Below are 22511 nucleotides of genomic sequence, written 5' to 3' on the forward strand. Positions count from 1 at the left end.
CTCAAGGCAGCTGGGACCACTGTCACCACGAAAACCATTGGTAACACATTACGACATAACGGATTGCAATCCTGCAGTGCCCGCAAGGTCCCCCTGCTCCGGAAGGCACATGTGACGACCCGTCTGAAGTTTGCCAGTGAACACCTGGATGATGCCGAGAGTGATTGGGAGAAGGTGCTGTGGTCAGATGAGACAAAAATTGAGCTCTTTGGCATGAACTCAACTCGCCGTGTTTGGAGGAAGAGAAATGCTGCCTATGACCCAAAGAACACCGTCCCCACTGTCAAGCATGGAGGTGGAAATGTTATGTTTTGGGGGTGTTTCTCTGCTAAGGGCACAGGACTACTTCACCGCATCAATGGGAGAATGGATGGGGCCATGTACCGTACAATTCTGAGTGACAACCTCCTTCCCTCCGCCAGGGCCTTAAAAATGGGTCGTGGCTGGGTCTTCCAGCACGACAATGACTCAAAACATACAGCCAAGGCAACAAAGGAGTGGCTCAGGAAGAAGCACATTAGGGTCATGGAGTGGCCTAGCCAGTCACCAGACCTTAATCCCATTGAAAACTTATGGAGGGAGCTGAAGCTGCGAGTTGCCAAGCGACAGCCCAGAACTCTTAATGATTTAGAGATGATCTGCAAAGAGGAGTGGACCAAAATTCCTCCTGACATGTGTGCAGACCTCATCATCAACTACAGAAGACGTCTGACCGCTGTGCTTGCCAACAAGGGTTTTGCCACCAAGTATTAGGTCTTGTTTGCCAGAGGGATTAAATACTTATTTCCCTCTGCAGAATGCAAATAAATTCATATACTTTCCACAATGTGATTTTCCGGATTTAATTTGTGATGTGCTATCTCTCACTGTTACCAATAACCTACCCTTCAATTATGGGCTGCTCATGTCTTTGTCAGTGGGCAAACTTACAAAATCAGCAAGGGATCAAATACTTATTTCCCCCACTGTATATTAAAACATTCTTCAGCTGCTAAGGGGGTTGTAGCAAACTGTAGACCAATAGCATCCATTCCCTAGTTTATCAAAATAATGGAGGCAACTAAACAACTGATGTCTCATTTAGATCAGTTCCGTCTACTACATAAGTCACAATCTGGTTTCCGCACAAATCACAGTACAAAAACTTTGTCAGCTGCCTTAATGAACAATGTAAGAAATCTTTTAAGTAGGAAACAAGCTGTTCTCATTGTACAACTGGGAATGGAATGGGAAAGGGACTTGATATACCACCTTTCTTACATTCAAAATGGTTTACATGGTATATACAGGTACTTATTTGTACCTGGGGCAATGGAGGGTTAAGTGACCTGCCGAGAGTCACAAGGAGCTGCAGTGGGAATCGAACCCAGGATCAAAGTCCTCTGCACTAACCACTAGGCGACTCCTCCACGCCACTTCACTCATCTAGTGCCTTCGATTTGGTGGATCATGAAGTATTATTGGAAATTCTGGATAAATTTGGTATAACTGGAAATATTCTGTCTTGGTTCAGAGGTTTGCTGACTGTTCGATCTTACTGTGTTAAAATTTCAGGGAAACCTGTCTAAAAGTTGGGTATTACCTTCGAGTGTTCCACAGGGTTCACTTCCGTCGCCAATCATGTTGTTTGACTAGACCGACTATTAGCCTTGTTATTACCAATATCTTTGCAACACCAATTGTATCTCTGTACCCTGAAATGGTCATGCCATGACAGGACTTTGTAAGCCACATTGAGCCTGCAAAAAGGTGGGAAAATGTGGGATACAAGTGCAATAAATAAATAAATAAATAATGTTCTTACATCCTCCTTGGGCAGACTTCTGGAGAAAGAAGGTTACGAAAGCTATATTTACACGGACGATATTACTATTGTTTTTCCGGTTGCTCCTGCTATACAGGATGTGTACAATACAATCTCCCACTGTTTTTCACTTATCTCCAGTTGGATGACGGCTCATTATTTGAAATTAAATAAAGAGAAAACTAAGTCCCTACTTGTCGAGACTAAAATGAATCAGGACTGAGGTCAAACCTGATTATTGATGGAGAAAGTTTTATTCTGGATCAGTCTATAAAAATATTGGGTATTATGTTGGACAATAAATTATCCATGGAATCTCATAAATTTGCTTGTTCAGAGCTCATTTTATATTATGAGAAGATTAAGGGCTATTCGTAAATACTTACCAACTGATCTGTTCAGACTTTGGTCCAGTCATTAATTCTTAGTAAGTTGGACTATTGTAATATTGTCTACTTAGGGTTTGCCAAAATACTTGCTGAGAAAAATACAAACCAACTTGAACGTGGCCATTCTTTTGATATATTCTCTTAGAAAATCGGATAAAATTACAGCTTATTTCATTAAAATCCATTGGCTTCCTGTTGAAAAGCCAGGATAACCTTTAAACTAGGTTGTTTGCTTTGGAAAACTGTGCATGGAGTAGGAAACATTGAGCCTGCAAAGAGGTGGGAAAATGTGGGATATAAATGCAACAAATAATAATAATAATAATAGTACCAAGCTATTTAATATCTATTCTGCATTATTCACTAGGTGGATTTCCTGAGTCCTAAAGGCAATATTATGAAGAAATTTGTTACCTATTAATTTAAGGTCTTTATTTACCAATAATATGTTTAAGAAGGATTTAAAGACTTTACTATTCTCTGAATATGTGATTAAGAAATAGTCTTATCTATGCCAAAATTTTAATTTATTTTACATCCTAGACATACTGTGATCTAGATTCTTGCTATAATCCACTTTGAACTATGCAAATTGAATTAGCGGACTATAAGAAACCTAACTGTAACTGATGACTACCAGGAATTGTGCGTTTCATACTTTGGTCCTTTGCTCTGGAATCAGTTACTAATCTGGTATCCATGACATGCTTACTGGTCTGTAGATTCCCAGATTACCCAAATAGCTCTTTTTAAAAATTGGTGTTAATTGGCCGCCCTCAACTCCTCAGTATGACGGCCATTTTGAATGATAGGCAGAGATTACTAACAGCCCTTAGATCTGGTGACTGCCATTTATTCACCTGCAAAAAGATACCGACCCTCTGGATTTCTACATGCCAAAGGCACAATTTTGCATTTATCTGGATAAAAGCACAGTTACCATATGTTTGACCATTTTTAGTACTTGAAAATTCATTTTATTTCTCCCCTCTAGCATGTTCTGTTCTGTTGGCAGCAGTGAAGTAGCTAGGTGGGGCCACAGGGGCCTGGGCCCCCCAAATTTGCTCTGGGCCCCTGGTTGGCTGGCAGGAGTCCCCAATCCCCGCAAGCTGAAGACTTTGTCCAGTGCTGGTCTGCGGCGGAGGCGTTGCATTGCCTGCTCTGCTCTCTCTTCTCCTCATGTCAGGCACGCTCCTTTTAGTGAAATTGAGAATGCCGGACATGAAGAGGAGAGCAGGGCAGGCAATGCGGCGCCACCTCCGCAGACCAGCAGTGGATGAAGTCTTCAGCTGGTGGGGGGTGGGACCCCATCAGCCAAGGTATTTGCAGTGGCGGTGCTTTAGCTGGTGGGGGTTGGGGATCCCTGCCAGCCAAGATGTACAGCAGTGGCAGTGAGTGGCGGAGGGGGGATGGCAAGGTGGCAACCAAAATGTGCCCCCCCCCCCCACCTTGGACTCTGGCCCCCTTCCACCTTGAGGTCTGGCTACACCCCTGGTTGGCAGTTTTCATATAATCTGTGAAAAGACAAAAAAAAGTTTGTTCTTTCTAACCCTTCCTTGATGTCCTTTATCAAGTCATTAAGGAGGTCTGGGCACAATGCCAACCCCATTGTGTACTACGCTCTCTTTACTCAATCGATTTCTGACCCAGTTTACAATTTGTATCAACTAGGATGTCTAACTTGCTTGCCAATCTTCTGTCTGGAACCATGATTGATTCTCATGTGAAGATAGATATTCAAGATTTTTCAATAGATAAATCTACTTTCTTTCAACTTCATGTGCGACTTTTCCATCCTTGTTTGTCTGTGAGCCTGTGATGGGAGGCGGGACTTGTGGTTGGGAGGCGGGAAATACTGCTGGGCAGACTTGTACGGTCTGTGCCCTGAATAAGGCAGGTACAAATCAAGGTAAGGTATACACATATGTTTGTCTTGTTGGGCAGACTGGACGGACCGTGCAGGTCTTTTTCTGCCGTCATCTACTATGTTACTATGTTAAAGAAGATCCTGTGATGGTAGTTCAACCATAACATCAAGACTTATTTTAAATCAGAGAATACATTTTTTCACTCAACGCACAATTAAGCTCTGGAATCTGTTGCTGGATGATGTATTAAAAGCAGATAATGTAGCTGGGTTTAAAAAAAAGTTTGGCAAGTTCGTAGAGGAAAAGTCTATAAACAGTTATGAAGGTAGATTTGGGGGAAATCTACTGCTTATCCCTTGATGTAATCAGCATGGAATCTTACTATTTTTTGGGATGCTGTCAAGTATAGTGGAATTAGAAAAGGTGCAGAGAAGGACAACGAAAATGATAAAGGGGATGGGACGACTTCCAAAAATACTAGGACTAGGGGGCATGCGATGAAGCTACAATGTAGTAAATTTAAAACAAATCGGAGAAATTTTTCTTCACTCAACGTGTAATTAAACTCTGGAATTCGTTGCCAGAGAATGTGGTAAAGGCAGGTTAAGCTCAGCGGAGTTTAAAAAAAGGTTTGGACGGCTTCCTAAAGGAAAAGCCTATAGACCGTTATTAAATGGACTTGGGGAAAATCCACTATTTCTGGGATAAGCAGTATAAAATGTTTTGTACTTTTTTGGGATCTTGCCAGGTATTTGTGACCTGGATTGGCCACTGTTGCAAACAAGATATTGGACTTGATGGAATATGATAGTTCTTACAGGCTTTACAAGGATTTATTGACCAGAGTTTTATACGGATTACAATGTTTCAATCAGACTGGTCGAGGACGTAATAATGCAAGGCCATCCTATTTCTATGAGGGGTTCCTGAAATAGGTTGTGGGTAGCTGATCATGTAACATTTAACATTTTTACACTGGTCTGCAAATATCTGCAGTGCATACCCACTGCAGACCTGCTAGATCTTTGAGATTAGCAGCTGTCTGTATATTTTGTCTTCCTTTGCTAAAGGAGATTGATCTTCAGAAGACTCATAAAAAATATTCTCTGCCCAAATATCTGAGAGATTGGAGATATGACAGTTTTTAGACATATGATTACATTTAGGCTATTTCAAATCAACTGGTGCTTTTCAAAACTTTTTGTGTATTTTAACAGTTTTTATGAAGTTTTTTTTGTTTTTCTGCTTAGGTGAAATTATTTCAGAAATTTGTAATTTTAATGTTTGGTGATGTATGTCGCTCTAAGCTTAGATTTGGTGGGAAGTAATAAATGGAAATAAATGAAAAGAAGTTTGGTCTGTGCACTGGCTTAATTTACATAGAGATGCTTTTACTAAGCTGCAGTGACCCTTAGATGGGTCTTTCCCACATGCTAAGGCCACTTTTACCAATTTTCTGCATTAGCAGGCCATGTGCTAATGTTTCTACTCAAGCAAGCAAAAAATGGGGTAAGAACTCAAAATGCTACTCACAAATACAGCTATCGAAATTGTTCTTAGAATGTTTCAACTAATAATGCACCAAGCTTATATTAAGCATTGAAAGGAAAAAGCCTCAACGAGTTCAAGGCAATAACACCCTTGGCAACCGACAACTCTTCATCATTGGCATAAAAAAAATCTTTCAATGCACAAAACTTGAAACTATAATCAATGCAGCAACAACTTAAGGGGCCCTTTCACGAAGCCACATAAGCGTCTAAGCGTGCCCAATGTAGGGGCGTAGCCAGACTTCGGCGGGAGGGGGGTCCAGAGCCCAAGGTGAGAGGGCACATTTTAACCCCCCCGCCACCAACTTTGACCCCCCCCCCTGCCGATGACCCTCTCAACCCCCCTCCTGCCGCCACCTACCTTTACTGGCGGGGGACCCCAACCCCCGCCAGCCGAGGTCCTCTTCTTCCTTCGTTCTGTTTCTGAGTCTGACAATGTCAGACTCACAGAAACAGAACGAAGCCTTGCGCCGGAAGGACCTTGGCTAGTGGGGGTTGGGGTCTCCCGCCAGCAAAGGTAGGCGATGGCAGCGGCGGGGGGGGGGGGGGTTGAGAGGGTTGTCAGCAGGGTTGGTGGCGGTGGTGGCAGTGGCGGGGGGGTTGGCAATGGCGGGGGGGGGGGTGTTGGCGGCGCCAGGAGGGAAGGCTAAAATGTACCCCCTCACCTCGGGCTCTGGACCCCCCCTCCTGCCGAAGTCTGGCTATGCCGCTGGTGCTAACTGGTTAGCTCAGGAACACCCACTCTCTGCCATGACACCATTTCAAATTTTGAAAAACGTATTTAACCTGTGATTAGTATGTAGAGATTTCAGCACATCCTTTCTCTTGCAGCGTTAGGCATGCATTAGCACTTGACTTCAGTTAGGAAAAGGCCCCATCATGTGGTTATGGTGAAAAAAAAAGAAGAAGTTGCTGCGGGTATGTAAATAACTGGACAGACTGGTTGACTATTATGATCATCATATGCCGTGCTCCGTAAGTGGAAGATACTTGCATTTATTTGTGGCAATTTCTTTCCATTCGTTTGTTCTTGCAATTCAACTGGAAGCTGTCTGCTAGGCTATGACACCCTGAGACTTCACTGCAGCTACCCGGGGTCTTTTCTTCTATTTTAGTTCCAGTCCCAACAGGGCCGGTCAAACCCGGTATGCAGGGTAAGCACCGCAGGGGGGCGCCGCCATACTGCGCCCCCCTTGGTGCTTTAAATCTTTAATTTACCTCCGTTCCAGCAGCCACGTCATTTGAAAGCCCTGCCCTGTTTCTAGCCTTCCCTCCCTTCGTTACTTCGTTCCGCAGTCCCACCTTCTGATGTCATTTCCTCGAGGGCGGGACTCCGAGGGAACGAACTCACGAGGGAAGGAAGGCTAGAGACAGGGCAGGGCTTTCAAATGACGTGGCTGCTGGAACGGAGGTAAATTAAAGATTTAAAGTACCAAGGGCGGTGGGGGATGGGGCGAAGGAGAATCGCTGGACAGGGGCAGGGTGGGAGAAGAGATTAAGGAGATTGGGGGGGGGGGCGCCAACTCATAGTCTGCTGGGGGGCGCCAGAGACCCTAGGACCGGCCCTGAGTCCCAACTCACTTTAGTCCCATCATTGTAGCGATGGTCCTCGGGAAGGGGCCTAGCATATGCTTTGCCACTGCTCCTTCTGGAAACCTACAATCATGGGCCTTAAACCCAACCACTAGGAGGCACCATCGCACAATGACTGGGACTGTAAACGTTGCCTCTGCAGTGTTCCCAGCGAAATGTGGCTGGGAAACAGAGGACCCGAACTGTGAATTGAACCCAGATCCCTCCCCTCTGCCACTGAGCAGCTGGACAATTTGGTCCTGACAATTTATTATCACGCCTTTCGGTCTTTCTTTCTCTCTTGAATGTAGAAGCGCTGTTTAGCAGGTGTTATTCATTTTCTGCCAGTAATTTCTGTTCGCCCCGCGTGATGCTAGAAGTGAAATATAATGATGCCACAAAGCTGCTTGTCTTTATCACATTATCATCTGGAAAAGTACACGGTGATTCTTGTGGAAGAGCTGAACCCAAAACAATGTTCTGTTATAACAGTTTTAAAAAAAATCACAGATAAGGATGAAAAGTTCCCAAATAATATACATCAAACACATAAACACTGAAAACTGGGACTTCTTCCTGAAGATACAGCCTGAAGCTTCTGCAAATCAGGTACAGCAGCTCCTCAGACCCTGGCTTCGTGGGCCAATGACCCTAGTCAGGAGGAGAGTGATAGGCAACGACCATGCAGTGGTTCCCAGTCCAAGTTATGGTAGTGGGAGTTAACTAGGGGACCTGCCCTCACTCAGGGCTATAGCAGTGGGGATTCCCTAGATCCTGCAGCAGTCTGGGTGATGGTGGTAGGGATGTATGTTTGTCCTGACACTGAAACTCAGACAGGGGCCTCCAGTTTTTCTAATGCCACATCGCTGAAGGCCGTCTCCTCCTTCTGCGCTCTCCTGTCTCTCCTTGCTCCCAGTGCTGCAGCTTCCTCCATGGTACTGGTCAGTGGCTCTCCCAGAGTCTCCGGAAGCATCAGCGTCAACGCCCCAGTAAGAAGTGCCATGAAGCCTACCAGCAACTGTAAGACAGCAAATGATATACATAGTATATGACTGATGATAACGTGCATTGAGGAGGGTGGGGAGATAGGAAGTTAGAGAGTCTCTGCAGGCTGTATGTTCTTTGAGGATCGGATGTAAAGAAGGACTTGATGTGGTCATCCACACTGAGGGGTGACACTTACATACAGAGGCGTTTCTGGACTTTGGCAGGAGGGGGGGGGGGCCAGAGCCAGAGTGAGAGGCAAATTTTAGCCCCCCCCCGACGCCGATGACCCCCCTGCCGACGACCCTCTCCACCCCCCTCCCGACGCCAAACCTCTCCCGCCGCCTATCTTTGCTGGTGGGGGACTCCCAACCCCCGCCAGCCGAGGTCCTTCTGTTGCAAAGCTGGTGGGGGACCCCAACCCCCACCAGCCGAGGTTCTTCCATTGCAAAGCTGGCGGGGGACCTCAACCCCCGCCAGCCGAGGTCCTCTCTTTCGTTGCAGCAAAGCTTCCTTCAGTTTCAAATTCTGAGTCTGACGTCCTGCACGTTGTACGTGCAGGACGTCAGACTCAGAACAGGAAGCTTTGCTGCAACGGAAGAGAGGACCTCGGCAGGCGGGGGTTGGGGTGCCCCGCCAGCAAAGATAGGCGATGGCGGGTTGGCGGCAGGAGGGGGGGGGGTGGAGAGGGTCGTCGGCAGGGGGGTTCAGGGCCAAATCTACGGGGGCCCCACACAGATATGTCCCTGCTTACATATGCATGTAAGTGTTCAGAACATACGTGTGTAAGTGCGAGCTATGAGCTTAAATACACATATCTGATGTATTTAACAGGGGGAGTCTGGGTGGAGCATGGGCAGGCCACAAGTTGACATGCTTAACTTAAGGGGCCCTTTTACTAAGGTTTGTAGGCACCTGGATGTGTGTCAAATTGGAACTAGCCCCTGCCACTGATGCTTACCGCCCAGTTATCGCGTGAGATTCATACCGCTAAGTCAATGGGTGGTGGTAAGGTCCCAGGCTGAAAATGGACACGCACTCATTTTAATTTTGACGCACGTCCATTTTTTGCCACAGAAAAAAAGCCTTTTTCCCAGGCACACTGGTTCCAGTTTTTTTGATAAGCCTGGTTTTTATTCCCACTTCTTTCATTTTTATTGGCAGAATTTGGGCATTTGTGCAAAGAAAGGCCACTGTGGTGGAGGAACACTAAAATCCCAACGAAGGACGCAAAGCAGAAAAGACAGTGGGAAATGGACCAAGATGCTCCAAGGACACGAGAACCATTGAGAATAACGGGCTGTGCCTTATTTAACTGCATTAAATCATTAAATCAAACTAATTCATGTTTACTTTAACACACATTAGTAAACAAGGCCCAAGTTCCAACAGAGTGAAGTACAAAGCTGGCTATACCAAGGAGGTTTAGTAGACAGGAGATAGCTTGGCCCATTGCAAGGGCCTGAAGCCAGTAGGCGGAACCTGCTACCATATTGAGTCACCCAAAACAATAGCAAACGCCTATAAATGCCTCATCCAACTTTGCAGCCCTCGTACTCGAACAGATCTTCCACCCTCTTCCGCTCACTCGTTTATTAAAAAGGGCCCTTAATGACTTAAGTTGGCATGACAGTTTTCCATTTGTTGCCAAAGTAATAAATCCGGAGATTAATGTAAAAAAGAGAAGAATTTACAACATAGTATTAATAGTAAAATTAAACATTCACTGCTCCTGTATCTTACACATATACACACATCCCAGATTACTGAAACTGACCCTCTGCATCAGGAGCTAAGCTGCCACAGTCAGTGCAGATAACACAGTGAATCAGACCTTTTCTTATCACCCAGGAGGTTTAATTGCTTCCCAAAGCAGAAAGCTTAATTAAATCAGGCCCATAACAGCCATAATAACAATACTTGCACTTCCTCTCAGGTCTTTCCAGCACACCTCTTGCCCGTTACCAAGCTAAATCCCCAAACCCAGCAAGTCATACACCTGCCATGCTCTCACAGCTCCACAAGAATCCTAAATGGCCGCCTCATCGTCAGGGAAGCGAAGGGTAGAAACCATGGGATAGCTCCCTAATTTTGCCTGAGGACAAGACGCAGTATCCAGCTCCCGCAGCACACCACCACTCTCCAGGCTCTTATCTACTGAGACACTGCTATCCTGCCACGCCACTGTCACTTTACAGCTGCTGCCATCTACAATGACCACCAGGCTGCTTTTTTTTAAATGCCAGGTTGGGGCTTTTTTTGGTGGGGGAGGGGTGTATTAATCAGGGCTAGACTAAACCTCAGGCACGCAGATGTGGCAGAGAATTGTTTTGAGTGTATTAAGATGGCAGCTGCTGAGGGAGAAGGCTTCAGCCTTGTGATGTCATGCCATCTCCTGTCAATTAAACCTCCTTGGGCTATACCACTAGGCAAATGTGGTAGTTGCCCAGGGTGATAGAGACTGGGGGTGGGGACAGTAAAACAACAAATAGAACCAGCTTGGTGAAGTAGCATGACTGGCAGGGATCCCCAAACCTCACCGGCAGATGATTGAGTTCATTGGGTGGGGCAACGAGAGCCTGTGTGGCAGCTCCTCATCATTCATCCTCCTCTTCTATAAAGCTAGAACCATGAGCACGTTCAAATACATGGCCATAAAGTTGACATTTCCTGATGCTAATCTTGTCACAAGAATCACTAGCAGGATTTGAACTCTGGAACCATGCAGTTTTTGGGTACTGGAAGGAAAGGAGCTCAGGCTTGTCAGGAGTGGGATTTGAACTCATGCTTCCAAGGGAGACTGTGACCTGAGCATATCTCTGTTCCCTCCTGTCCTCCTCTAGGGTTACCATATGGCTCCAGAAAAAGGAGGACGGATTGAGCCAGCCGGGTTTTACTTCCATTGCTTTCAATGGAAGGAATTGAGCCAGCCAGGTTTTACTTCCATTGCAAAGCAATGGAAGTAAAACCCGGATGGCTCAATCCGTCCTCCTTTTTCTGGAGCCATATGCCATATGGTAACCCTATCCTCCACCCAGTGGCGTAGGAAGAGGGAGGCGGGGGGGCGGTCCGCCCCGGGTGCACGCCGCTGGGGGGTGTCGGCTCCGCGCTGGTGCACTGCCCTCTCTGCCCCGGAACAGGTTACTTCCTGTTCCGGGACAGAGAGAGCAGTGAACCAGCGCGGAGCCGACACACCCCAGCAACGTGCAGTCGGGGCGGATCGGCCCTCCCGCCCGTCCCTCGCCGCAGGTATGCGTTCCGAGGGGGGGGAGGTATGCGCTCGGGGGGGGGGGTGCGCTCCAGCGGGAGGAGGGTGCGCCGTGCTGCACCCGGGAGGGGGGTGCGCAGCGGCGACCCGCCCCGGGTGTCAGCTCCCCTCGCTACGGCTCTGCCTCCACCCCCCTTCCCCAACAGACCCCCTGTTCCTGCATCTCTCTCTCTTCTGTCCCCCCCACAGTTCTCCAAACTTCCTTACCAGTTCCCACAAATACTCACTGGCTCACAGCAGCAACCATCAAAGCAACAAGATGTGCTTGAGAGCTGCTGGCTATGTGCAGGTCCAGCAGGACCTTTAGCGGCTGTCTGCAAGCTCATGGGTTGGCTCTCCTGCACATATATTTCCCTCCACCACATGGTCCCCCACTGTCACAAACCCTGAAGACAGCTGGCTACAAGCTCAGGTTACCAAGTTTCCCTGAGCCTTGCCAAGTTGCTAATTTACACACATCAATGCCTGTATGTTTGGGGGGGAGGGAAGAGGGCAGTGATCAGATACTGTACAGAGGGCTGTAGAAGTAGTCCGTGTAACTAGTTGCCATAACTAGTCCTATGGCATGCCATACTTTCCTAAGCAATCACAGCAGTGAGTACCTTTCATTACAGTGATCAGGCTCTAATTTTAGAGTTGAAATTAGTTTGACCAAGTCTTGAGTAATGACCTTGTGTGCTCAGTGTGTGAGCCAAATGGGAATTGTTGGGACCTTCCTATGTTCAAATCCAGTGTCCCATAGAATCATGTCCAGAGAAGTCTATTTGTTGTCCCTAAGCAGAATCTGAGCTACGTGTCCTGGCTGCCCTATCCTAAGTCCATCCATGACTCTGGGCAGTTAATACAAAGATGTTTTCTGATCGAATTGGTAATCAATCAGTAAAAAGGTTATTAGAGGCTGGCACTTTTTCAAAGCACAGGTACATTCTGCGCTTGAGGTTACCTGTGGCATGAAGACCCAGACATCAGCCAAGTAAACACAGAAAGGGGCGACCACGCTTCCAATGCGACACATCATGCTTCCGCTGCCAACTGCAAGAGACCTGAAATACCACCCGTAACAATTATTAGCCTAGTACTACAGTTTTAAGAGAGCCCCTGTGGAACTGGAAAAGTTAGAGTTAACATTTTTTGTCAGCAAAATATTAGAAATTGTCTTATGTGAGGATTGACAAATGCTAGGTTAGTGAAAAGAAGGCCAGAATGTACAAATAGAAGTCATTCTTTACTGCAGACAAAGAAAGAGCTTTAGATAAGAGAGGTTAAAGAAGTATTATGATAGATGTCTCCTTTTGGAAAAGTAAATCAACAACAACTCTGTGTTTAACTGAAGAGAACAGGCTATAAATGTTACTCTATTATTAAATGTATTTGAGAAACACAATGTAATAGTTTTTTTCCATTGTACTTTATACTTTAGACTTGTAGCATATTTGCTTATATTAAGTTCAGCGTTCTAAAAACAGAAGTTTTGCTAATGCTATAAAATTCTGTGTAGATGGATTAATGACCTCATATGTGATTAAGGGTATAAATGGAAGCATTTGGATTGCCAAACTTCAGGGGGACTTGGAAGAAGAGAGCTTTCTCTCCCAGTCTTTCCTCCTTATCAACAATAAATATTATCTTCACTAATAGAAGACCACTTTTGCTGATCTCTTGTGGTACATTACTGTTACTATGTCCTTTATTCAGTGCAGTACATGTTATGCTTTAATCCTAAGGCAAACTATCTGGAGCCTTAGAGCTTGTCCTATCTGTCTCCCAATTATCAGCTTTGAAAGATGAGATCAACAAACTCAAGAAAGAATTAGCTTCAACTAAAAAAGCATCCAGGATTAATCAATTCTCTGCCAATTTACCACTGCCACAGAGAATGCAACAACAGAGGAATAGACAGGTCGCAGTAGGCTCAGGTAGACTAAGATCTGTGACACAGAAGCTCTCACCTTCCCAACCTTTGACCCTGTCAAATTCTTTTGCGGCGTTGCATCATTATGATGCTGAAAAAAGAAGTACTGTGGTGGAACCAGAGGCAATGAAAGTAGCACAACCCCAGAAACATCCCCCCAAAAATGACAGATTGGTGAAAAGCAGAAAACTCTTACTGATCGGAGACTCCATTATCAGAGGCATTAACTTAGGAACACAGTTCAAGGGTTCCAACCTAGTGAAATGCCTTCCAGGATCTTCAGCTACCAGATGTACCGACCAAATTCTGAAAGTGATCCGAGAAGAGAGCGAGGCTTCAAATTCTGATGTTGTAATTCACCTGGGGACAAATGACCTGGCCAACAATAGCAAGTTTACAGCACAGAGAGCATTCCAGAAGCTTGGGGAGGGACTGAAATCTTTGGTTTGGACTGTGGCTTTTTCTGAAATAATTCCCACGTGGGGGAAGGGAGAAGAAAGACTACACAAAACAGTGGAGTTCAATAAGTGGCTTGAGTCTTGGTGAAAGAAGAAGGTTTTAATCACATAGGGGCATAGGGTAATACATGGAAAAATAACAGGTTGTACTGTAATGATGGGCTACATCTTTCGGTGACGGGAAAAAGGATCCTTGGGGAGAAATTCAGACAGTATGTTTCTAGACATTTAAACTAGAAGGCGGGGCTGACAAAAGGAAACAAGGGAATTCAGAAAGTCACTCCCAGAATAAACTTGATGGCAGAGGGAAAGGTTATCTAAATACAGAAAACCACCTAAACTCTCTACGCAGATGGAAAGCAATGAGCACAAATGCTCGTAGTCTAGGTAAAAAAGTTCAAGACTTGCAAGCCCTGATGTTTGAAGAAAACTTGGATATTGTTGCTATTACAGAGACATGGTTGAATGATTCTCTTGAATGGGATGGGACTATACCGGGCTATAATCTTTTTAGAAAGGATAGAGAGGGCCGCAGGGGTGGAGGAGTGGCGCTGTATGTGAGAGACAATATCAGAGCGGCTGAAATGCGGGGAACCTGGGGAAAGGAAGAAGCTTTATGGATCATCCTGGAAAGAGAAGATGGAACCTTTATCCACATGAGAGTTATCTACAGACCTCCGGCACAAATGGTGAAGCTAGACAAGGATCTGATAGAAGATATTCAAAAGATTGGTATGAAAGGGGAGGTGCTATTGTTGGGAGATTTCAATTTGTCTGATGTGGATTGGAACATCTCATCTGCAGAATTGGAAAGAAGCAGGGAGATTGTGGATGCCTGTCAAAGTGCCTTGCTCAGACAAATGGTGACAGAACCCATGAGGGAAGGGTCGATGCTGGATCTAGTGGTCATGAATGGAGGAATTGTTTCTAATATCCGGGTGGGTGCCCACCTATGTAATAGTGATCATCACACCATATGGTTTGATATAAGGGCAAAGGCACAGTGTGGATGCAGAAAACTAAAAGAACTGGATTTCAGACGTACTGATTTTGATAAAATGGGGTAATACCTGAAAAAGGAGCTGTTGAAATGGGAAGGCGTAGGAGAAGTGGAACATCAGTGGTCAAAGCTGAAGGCTGCTATAAATATGGCAACTGATCTTTACGCGAGGAAAGTAAACAAAACCAAGAGAAACAGGAAGCCTATATGGTTTTCCAAACCAAGTAGCTGAAAAAATAAGAGCAAAAGAGGCTTTGTTCAAGAAATTACTACTACTACTACTACTATTTAGCATTTCTATAGCGCTACAAGGCATACGCAGCGCTGCACAAACATAGAAGAGAGACAGTCTGATACAAAAGAACGCAACGAGAGAATCATGGAAATGATTATCGGATTAAACTCAAAGAAGCAAAGAGGGAAATATGGCTAGTGAAAGCGCGAGCGGAAGAAAAAATGGCTAAAGATGTAAAGAGAGGTGACAAGACCTTTTTCAGATACATTGGAGAAAGGAGAAAAGATAGGCATGGAATTGCGAGACTGAAAGATAATGAGAATGGCTATGTGGAGAGTGATGAAGATAAAGCGAATGTGCTAAACAATTACTTCTCTTCGGTGTTCACGGAGGAAAATCCTGGTGAAGGACTGCGGTTGGCTGCTGAAGGAATATCTGTGAATGGAGTGGATACTACGCCATTTACGGAAGAAAGAGTTTATAAACAGCTGGAGAATCTGAAGGTGGGCAAAGCTATGGGGCCAGATGGGATACATCCCATGATATGTGAGGGAGCTCAGGGAGGTCCTGGCAGGACTCTTATATATCTTTAGAGATGGGAGAGGTTCCGTGAGATTGGAGATGAGCGGATGTGGTCCCTCTTCACAAAAGTGGAGACAGGGAAGAAATGGGAAACTACAGACCGGTAAGTCTCACATTGGTGGTAGGAAAAGTAATGGAATCACTGCTGAGAGAAAGGATAGTTAACTTTCTAGAAGACAACAGGTTACAGGACCTGAGGCAACATGGCTTTACCAAAGGAAAATCCTGCCAAACCAATCTCATTGACTTCTTTGACTGGGTGACAAAAGAACTGGATGAAGGCCGTGCGCTAGATGTAATCTACTTGGATTTCAGCAAAGCCTTTGATACGGTCCCCCACAGAAGACTCATGAATAAGCTGAAAGGGCTGAACTTAGGACCAAAAGTGGTGAACTGGATAGAAAACTGGTTGACCAACAGGTGGCAGAGGGTGGTGGTAAATGGAATCAGCTTGGAGGAAAAGATGGTGAGCAGTGGGTTTCCTCAGGGTTCAGTGCTGGGGCCCATTTTGTTTAATATAATTGTGAGAGATATTGCGGAAGGGTTGGAAGGAAAGGTTTGCCTTTTTGCAGATGACACGAAGATAGCCAATAGAGTGGATACCCTGGTGGGCGTAGAAACGATGAGAAGAATGGTCAAGGGTCTGGCAGTTAAAATATAATCTTAATCTTAATAGGGGATATACATACAATAGGAAGTACCTAAAATATCAATAACAAATAGTACTCCTGTTCTATATAAATTACAAAATCTTTATTAGTGAAAATAAATCAGTGCATTAAAATACTACTAAAAAGTATCCTTGCAACTCACTCACGATATACAGAGACTGAAGAAACTGCAATTTAGGGTTCATGAGGGTATAAGTGTGGTGTGGATGGCTATGCGAGTGAGTTGCAGGGTTTCTTTTTAGTAGTTTTTTAATGCACTGATTTATTTTCACTAATAAAGATTTTGTAATTTATATAGAACAGTACTATTTGTTATTGATTAGTTAAAATATAATGCCAAGAAGTGCAGAGTGATGCATTTGGGGTGTAGAAACCCAAAAGAGAGATACCGAATAGGAGGGGAGAGATTAGCAAGCTCGACTCAGGAGAGAGACTTTGTCGGAGGATCTGAAGGTGAAGAAACAATGTGACAAGATGATGGCCGTGGCTAGAAGGATGCTAGGCTGCGTAGAGAGGGGCATAACCAGCAGGAGAAAGGAGGTGTTGATGCCCCTCTACAAGTTGTTGGTGAGGCCTCACTTGGAGTATTCTGTTCAGTTTTGGAGGCCGTATCTTGCTAAAGATGTAAAAAAACTGGAAGAGGTGCAAAGAAAAGCTACGAAAACGGTATGGGATTTGCGTACGAGGAGAGACTTGCCGACCTGAACACGTATACCTTGGAGGAAAGGAGAAACAGGGGTGACATGATACAGACGTTCAAATATTTGAAAGGTATTAATCTGCATACGAACCTTTTCTGGAGACGGAAAAGTGGTAGAACTAGAGGACATGAATTGAGGTTGAAGGGGGGCAGACTCAGGAGTAATGTCAGGAAGTATTTTTTCACAGAGAGGGTGGTGGATATGTGGAATGCCCTCCTGCAGGAGGTGGTAGAGATGAAAACAGTAATGGAATTCATACAAGCGTGGGATAAACACAAAGGAATCCTGTTTAGAAGGAATGGATCTATGGAATCTTAGCAGACATGGGTGGCGACGCCGGTATTTGGAGAATAAAACCGGTGCAGGGCAGACTTCTACAGTCTGTGCCCTGAGAAAGACAGGGACAAATCAAACTCGGATATACATATAAAGTATTACATACCATGTAAAATGAGTTTATCTTGTTGGGCAGACTGGATGGACCGTTCAGGTCTTTATCAGCCGTCATTTACTATGTTACAACAAATTTTATTTCTCAAAATTTATGTACATCCTACCCCCCCCCCCCCCCACTTCTTGTCTATTTCTATGCTCCTGAATACATGCAGTGTCTTCCAAAGCCATTATTACTCTGGACTCATTTCCAGCAACAGTAGCCTGGGCAAGCCTGAACCTGTTGGATCTCAGAAATCAAGCAGGGTCATGTTGGGTTAATATGTGAGTTAGGAAAGACCAGGTGCTCTGAGTGCTAGAAGGCAATAATGAATCTTGGCAGAATTCTGTTAAGAAATATCACAGGCACCAGGTGGCACCATGAATACCCAGCCCTCAAGAAATGGCTAGAAAGAAAGTGTTATAAAAAAATGAAATTATTCTACGTATGTACTGTACCTTATGCTTGCCTTAGAGAAATGCATGTTAGAATTAGTTAGGCCTTACTGCAGAGTAGAGTAAAGAAAAGTCATTCATAGGCCATGACTGTAATTCACTAGATTGTTAGCAAGGAAATAGATTGAGCCTTATCTAAGTAGCCATTAGAGGGAAAAGCAAAGAAATGTTTATGTATTTTACCTCATTAAATGGTGACCAGAAGTTTTGCAGCTGTAAAAGCTTGCTAGTCAGAAAAACCCGCTCAACTATATCATCCCATTGGTATGTTTTAATGAGTTAATGAGTTCTATCTCGCTGCTCCCTATGCCTGGAATAGACTCCCTGAGCCAGTACGTCAGGCTCAGTCTCTGGCTGTCTTCAAGTCTAGGCTTAAAGCCACCTCTTTGCTACTGCTTTCGACTCCTAACCATGACTCTCTTACTCAACACCCTCACTTATCACCCCTACCACTGCAATTTCCCCACCCCTAGCTGTCTGTTTGTCTGTCCAATTTAGATTGTAAGCTCTGTTCAGCAGGGACTGTCTTTTCATGTTAATTTGTACAGCGCTGCGTAAGTCTAGTAGCGCTATAGAAATGTTTAATAGTAGTAGTAGTAGTAGTTAGAAGTCTACTTATCTTAGTAGAGAAACATAACTTCAAAGGTAAGAAGAAGTGATTGCTTTTTACCTCATTAAAACTTAGTTAGAAAATATGCACCTGTTGATGGAGTTCTTTGTCTATTTAAGTTAGCATTTGAGAGTTTTAGATCAGACTGCATCGGGATTTCTACCCTGATGGTTTGTCTCTCTGTGCAGAATTTGCTCAGAGTCCTGAGAGTGTGGCTTTCTTTGGTGAGAGATTCAATTCAAATTTTCCTAACAGAAAGCCCAGCTCTTGGGTACTGCACAGTTAGGAATGACACTGGACTTCTAGCCATGCAACCGTTCACTGCTCAGGCATCACCTCCATCATTATGCTGCATCCCTGAGGGTGGACAGGTTTAGAGGAGAGCGTGCTGCTCAATCTTATTTGGTTTATTCAAATTTACTTTGTTAGGCAGATGGGCATGTTTGAATGGTTAAAGCATCTTTAAGTCCTTGGCCATGGAAGAAGACAATGACTCCTGTGACATCAGATGCAGCTGATTGGCCAGAGATCAGCAGGTGCATCATTCCCATCCAATCCCAGAGCAGGGCTAAACTTTCTTGTCAAATAATGCAGGGATGTGTTTTTATGCTTCCTAAGAGCATCTGTACCAGTTATTTAGCATTTATGGCTCAGTAAAGGATTTTCCTGGGACGTAAAGATAATCGTAAAGGTGATGCTCATATTAGGCTTATAATGGAGCCACAGGATGACGCAAGCCAAAAAGCCTCTTACCGTACGATGGTTGGGTAGAGCTCTGCTGTGTACAGGTAAATGAGACCGAATGCCACCCCAATGGTAAACTTGCCCGTCATGCTGGCAGCAATCTGAAGTGCACTGAAGTCCTGAGGAATGAGGAGGACAGGAGCATTACTGAATGGTAGTAGCTTCCCTTCTCCCGACCCATGAGTGTTGACCTTATCCCCTCTACAGTGAAGGAGCAGGTATTAGTGATCTGACCAGAGGCCCCTGAGATTCTGGGTAAGCTAAGGTCACCAAAGGACAAAGTGCCCTAATAGGCAGGAGTGTACGTCTGCTAGAAGAGAAAAGGGCTGGTATCTCTTAAAGTATACAATTCTTAGGAAATCTGCCCTCTCCAACAACTGATGGATTTCTGCTAACGCTACCCCTATTCACTACTGGTCCCACCAACACCTCCCACTCCATAAGAACATAAGCATTGTTATATTGGGACACAGTGAAGGTCTATCAAGCTCAGTATCCTGTTTCCAACAGTGGCCAATCCAAGCCCAAGCACTTGGCAAGATCTCAAGTAAAGCAAATTTTATGCGGCTCATCCTAGAAATAAGCAGTGGATTTTCCCAAGTTCATCTTAATAACGGCTTATGGACTTTTCTTTTAGGAACCTGTCCAAACCATTTTTAAACCTTGCTAAGCTAACTGCTTTTGCCACATTCTCTGGCAACAAATTCCAGAGTTTAATTGCACATTGAGTAAAGAAATACTTTCTCCAATTTGTTCTAAATTTTACTACTTAGTAGCTGTTAGGTTTCTCACGGAAACACTGGGTTTGAGCCCTTGTGGAGTGGCAGTGGCAGGCAAAACCACCCCCAAACCAGAGACAAGGCAGAACAGGACTGGAACCCCGGACTGGAGTTGTAGCTGAGGCAAACAAGCTGGAACAGGCAGAGCAGGAACAACTAGACTTCATCTGCGCTTGACCGCCGTTCCCCAGGAGTTGATCCCCTGGGTGCAAGCGGCCGGCAGGACTTACAGGACAGGGCAGGAACTGGATACCAATAGGATACACACAGGGTCTAGAATACACAAGGGAGGCTAGGCAGAATGCTAGACTAGGACTCTCAGACAAACAATACCACACTAGGTAGAAAGCAAACAGGCTCAAGAACAAGGACTGAAAGCTGCCAGGCAGCCACTAAGAGAGGAACACAGTCAGGAAAGAGTCATGACTAAAAGTTGCCAACAAGCCACTAAGAAAGAAACACAGACAGGTAAGAGTCAGGACTGAAAGCTGCCAAGCAGCCACTAAGAAAGAAACACAGACAACCAAGAATTAGACAAGGAATACAGACCAGAAACAAGACTAGGAAATAAGCAATAAAACCAAAGCTAAACTGCACACAGACTAACTAGAACCAGACAAGGAACTCAGACAAGAAACTGGACTAGGCAGAAGTGCACAGAGCACACCAACAAACCCAGAGATCTTAGGCGATGCAAAGGCAAACACAGAAGTTTCCAGGTGGTTAATAAAGCCCATCAGCAGCTGAAGTTCAAGCTGCAGGAATCACAAGGCAGCTAAGGGTGCTGTTCAGGCACAAACAAGTAAAGCAAGTCTGGCAGCCCTGAAGATCCGGACCGGACTGGGCTGAAGTCTGGAACGTGTGACAGTCCATAGCAGCCACCGGTTCTGGCCACCAGAGGGCGAGGTGAGCACAGACAAGGAAACAGTCACCATCGTGACAGTAGCTTCATTGAATGCCCACTAGTCCTAGTATTTTTGGAAAAAGAAAACGAGCAATTCACGTCTACCCATTCCACTCCACTCAGTATTTTATATCATACCTCCCTCCCCTCAGCCATATCTTCTCCAAGCTGAAAAACCCAGGCCTCTTTAGCTTTTTCTCATATGGAAGTCGCTCCATCCCCTTTGTCATTTTTGTTGCCCTTCTCTGTACCTTTTCTAATTCTGCTGTATCTCTTTTGAGATGTGGTGACTAGAATTGCACACAGTATTCGAGGTGTGGTCACACCATGGAGCAATACAAAGGCATTATAACATTCTCATTTTTCTTTTCCATTCCTTTCCTAATAAATACTAACATTCTATTTGCTTTCTTAGCCGCTGCTGCACACTGAGTGGAGGGTTTCAACGTATCATCAATGATGACACCTAGATCTTTTTCCTAAAGTGGAACCTTGCATCATGTAGCTATAGTTTGAGTTTCTGATTTGTACATGCATCACTTTGCACTTGCTCGCATTAAATGCCACCTTGCTTTTGATTGCCCAGTCTCATGAGGTCCTCGAATTTTTCACAATCCTCTTGTGATCTAACAACTTTGAATGGCACACATGGGAGTTCCAAACCTTTCCCTCTCTTCTGTGTATACTGAGGTGAAAGGGAACTGGGTTCCAGTGATTTATTCTCCAACCACAGTGGCAGTGGAAATTAATTTAGGCTGTGGCCCCTGCACAGAAGCCTAGAGTGGATGGGGTTATTTTGCTTTGCCCTCACAGTTGTGTGTTGCATGTTTACATTTATTTTATCATCTGTTTTTGTAGGTCAAACATTGCATGTGACCCATTTCTTCCAATTACTAGGAGATCTGCAATTCAGACAAGGTAACTACTAATCATTTTTATAGTGCTACTAGATGTATACAGTGCTGTACACATTATAAGCAGGTACTTTCTCTGTCCCTAGAGGGCTCACAATATAAGTTTTTGGCACTTGGGGCAATGAAGGGTTAAGTGACTCACTCAAGGTCACTAGGAGCTGAAGTGAGAATCAAACCCAGCTCTCCAGGATCAAGGTCTGCACTAACTACTAGGCTGCTCCTCCATTCCACTCTATTAATCCATTTGCAGCCCCATAGCATTATAGGGTACTCTTTGCACCCCTCCCTGTACTCCAGAATTCTCCATCTTAGATTTAGGAGCACACAGTCCACAGCCTCTGGCTCTCCCTCCCTCTCTCTCCACCTCTGGAGACACATTCTCCTTTTACTTGAAGCCCAACATCCATCCGTCCAGTCTCTCACATTCATCTCTCGTGGTCTTCAACATCCATCCATTCAGAAATCCAACCTTCATCTCTTCAGTTACTCAGTATCCAGCCCTTCAGTCTCTTCTGCCAACTGATCAATGTCCAGTTACAAAGACTCGTCCTGCCAGGGCAGAGCTCTTGTTTCAACTGTCCGCATGCAGCAAGTTACTTGTTTACTTATTTGGAATAAATGGCTGGAAATTGAGAAAAGCGAGGCTTCTTTTTGGGTGTTTTAGCTAACTGTTCAGTA

The 22511-nt window shown here is 44.9% G+C and overlaps 1 protein-coding gene across 2 annotated transcripts in view; it reads right to left on the reverse strand.

Annotated features, from left to right (window-relative positions):
• Nucleotides 1-7576: 7576 nt before the first annotated feature.
• LOC115467337 (solute carrier family 22 member 16-like) overlaps nt 7577-22511 on the reverse strand; it is a 108089-nt gene continuing 93154 nt past the window's right edge. For both annotated transcript variants that reach the window (XM_030199211.1, XM_030199210.1), the window contains exons 6-8: nt 19246-19355; nt 12379-12478; nt 7577-8201 (exon numbers count right to left, since the gene is read on the reverse strand). In XM_030199211.1, coding sequence (XP_030055071.1) covers nt 8013-8201; nt 12379-12478; nt 19246-19355 — 399 coding nt within the window. In that variant the 3' untranslated portion in view covers nt 7577-8012. The remainder of the gene's footprint in view (nt 8202-12378; nt 12479-19245; nt 19356-22511) is intronic.

The sequence above is a fragment of the Microcaecilia unicolor genome, chromosome 3 (genome assembly GCF_901765095.1).
Source record: "Microcaecilia unicolor chromosome 3, aMicUni1.1, whole genome shotgun sequence".
NCBI lineage: Eukaryota > Metazoa > Chordata > Amphibia > Gymnophiona > Siphonopidae > Microcaecilia > Microcaecilia unicolor.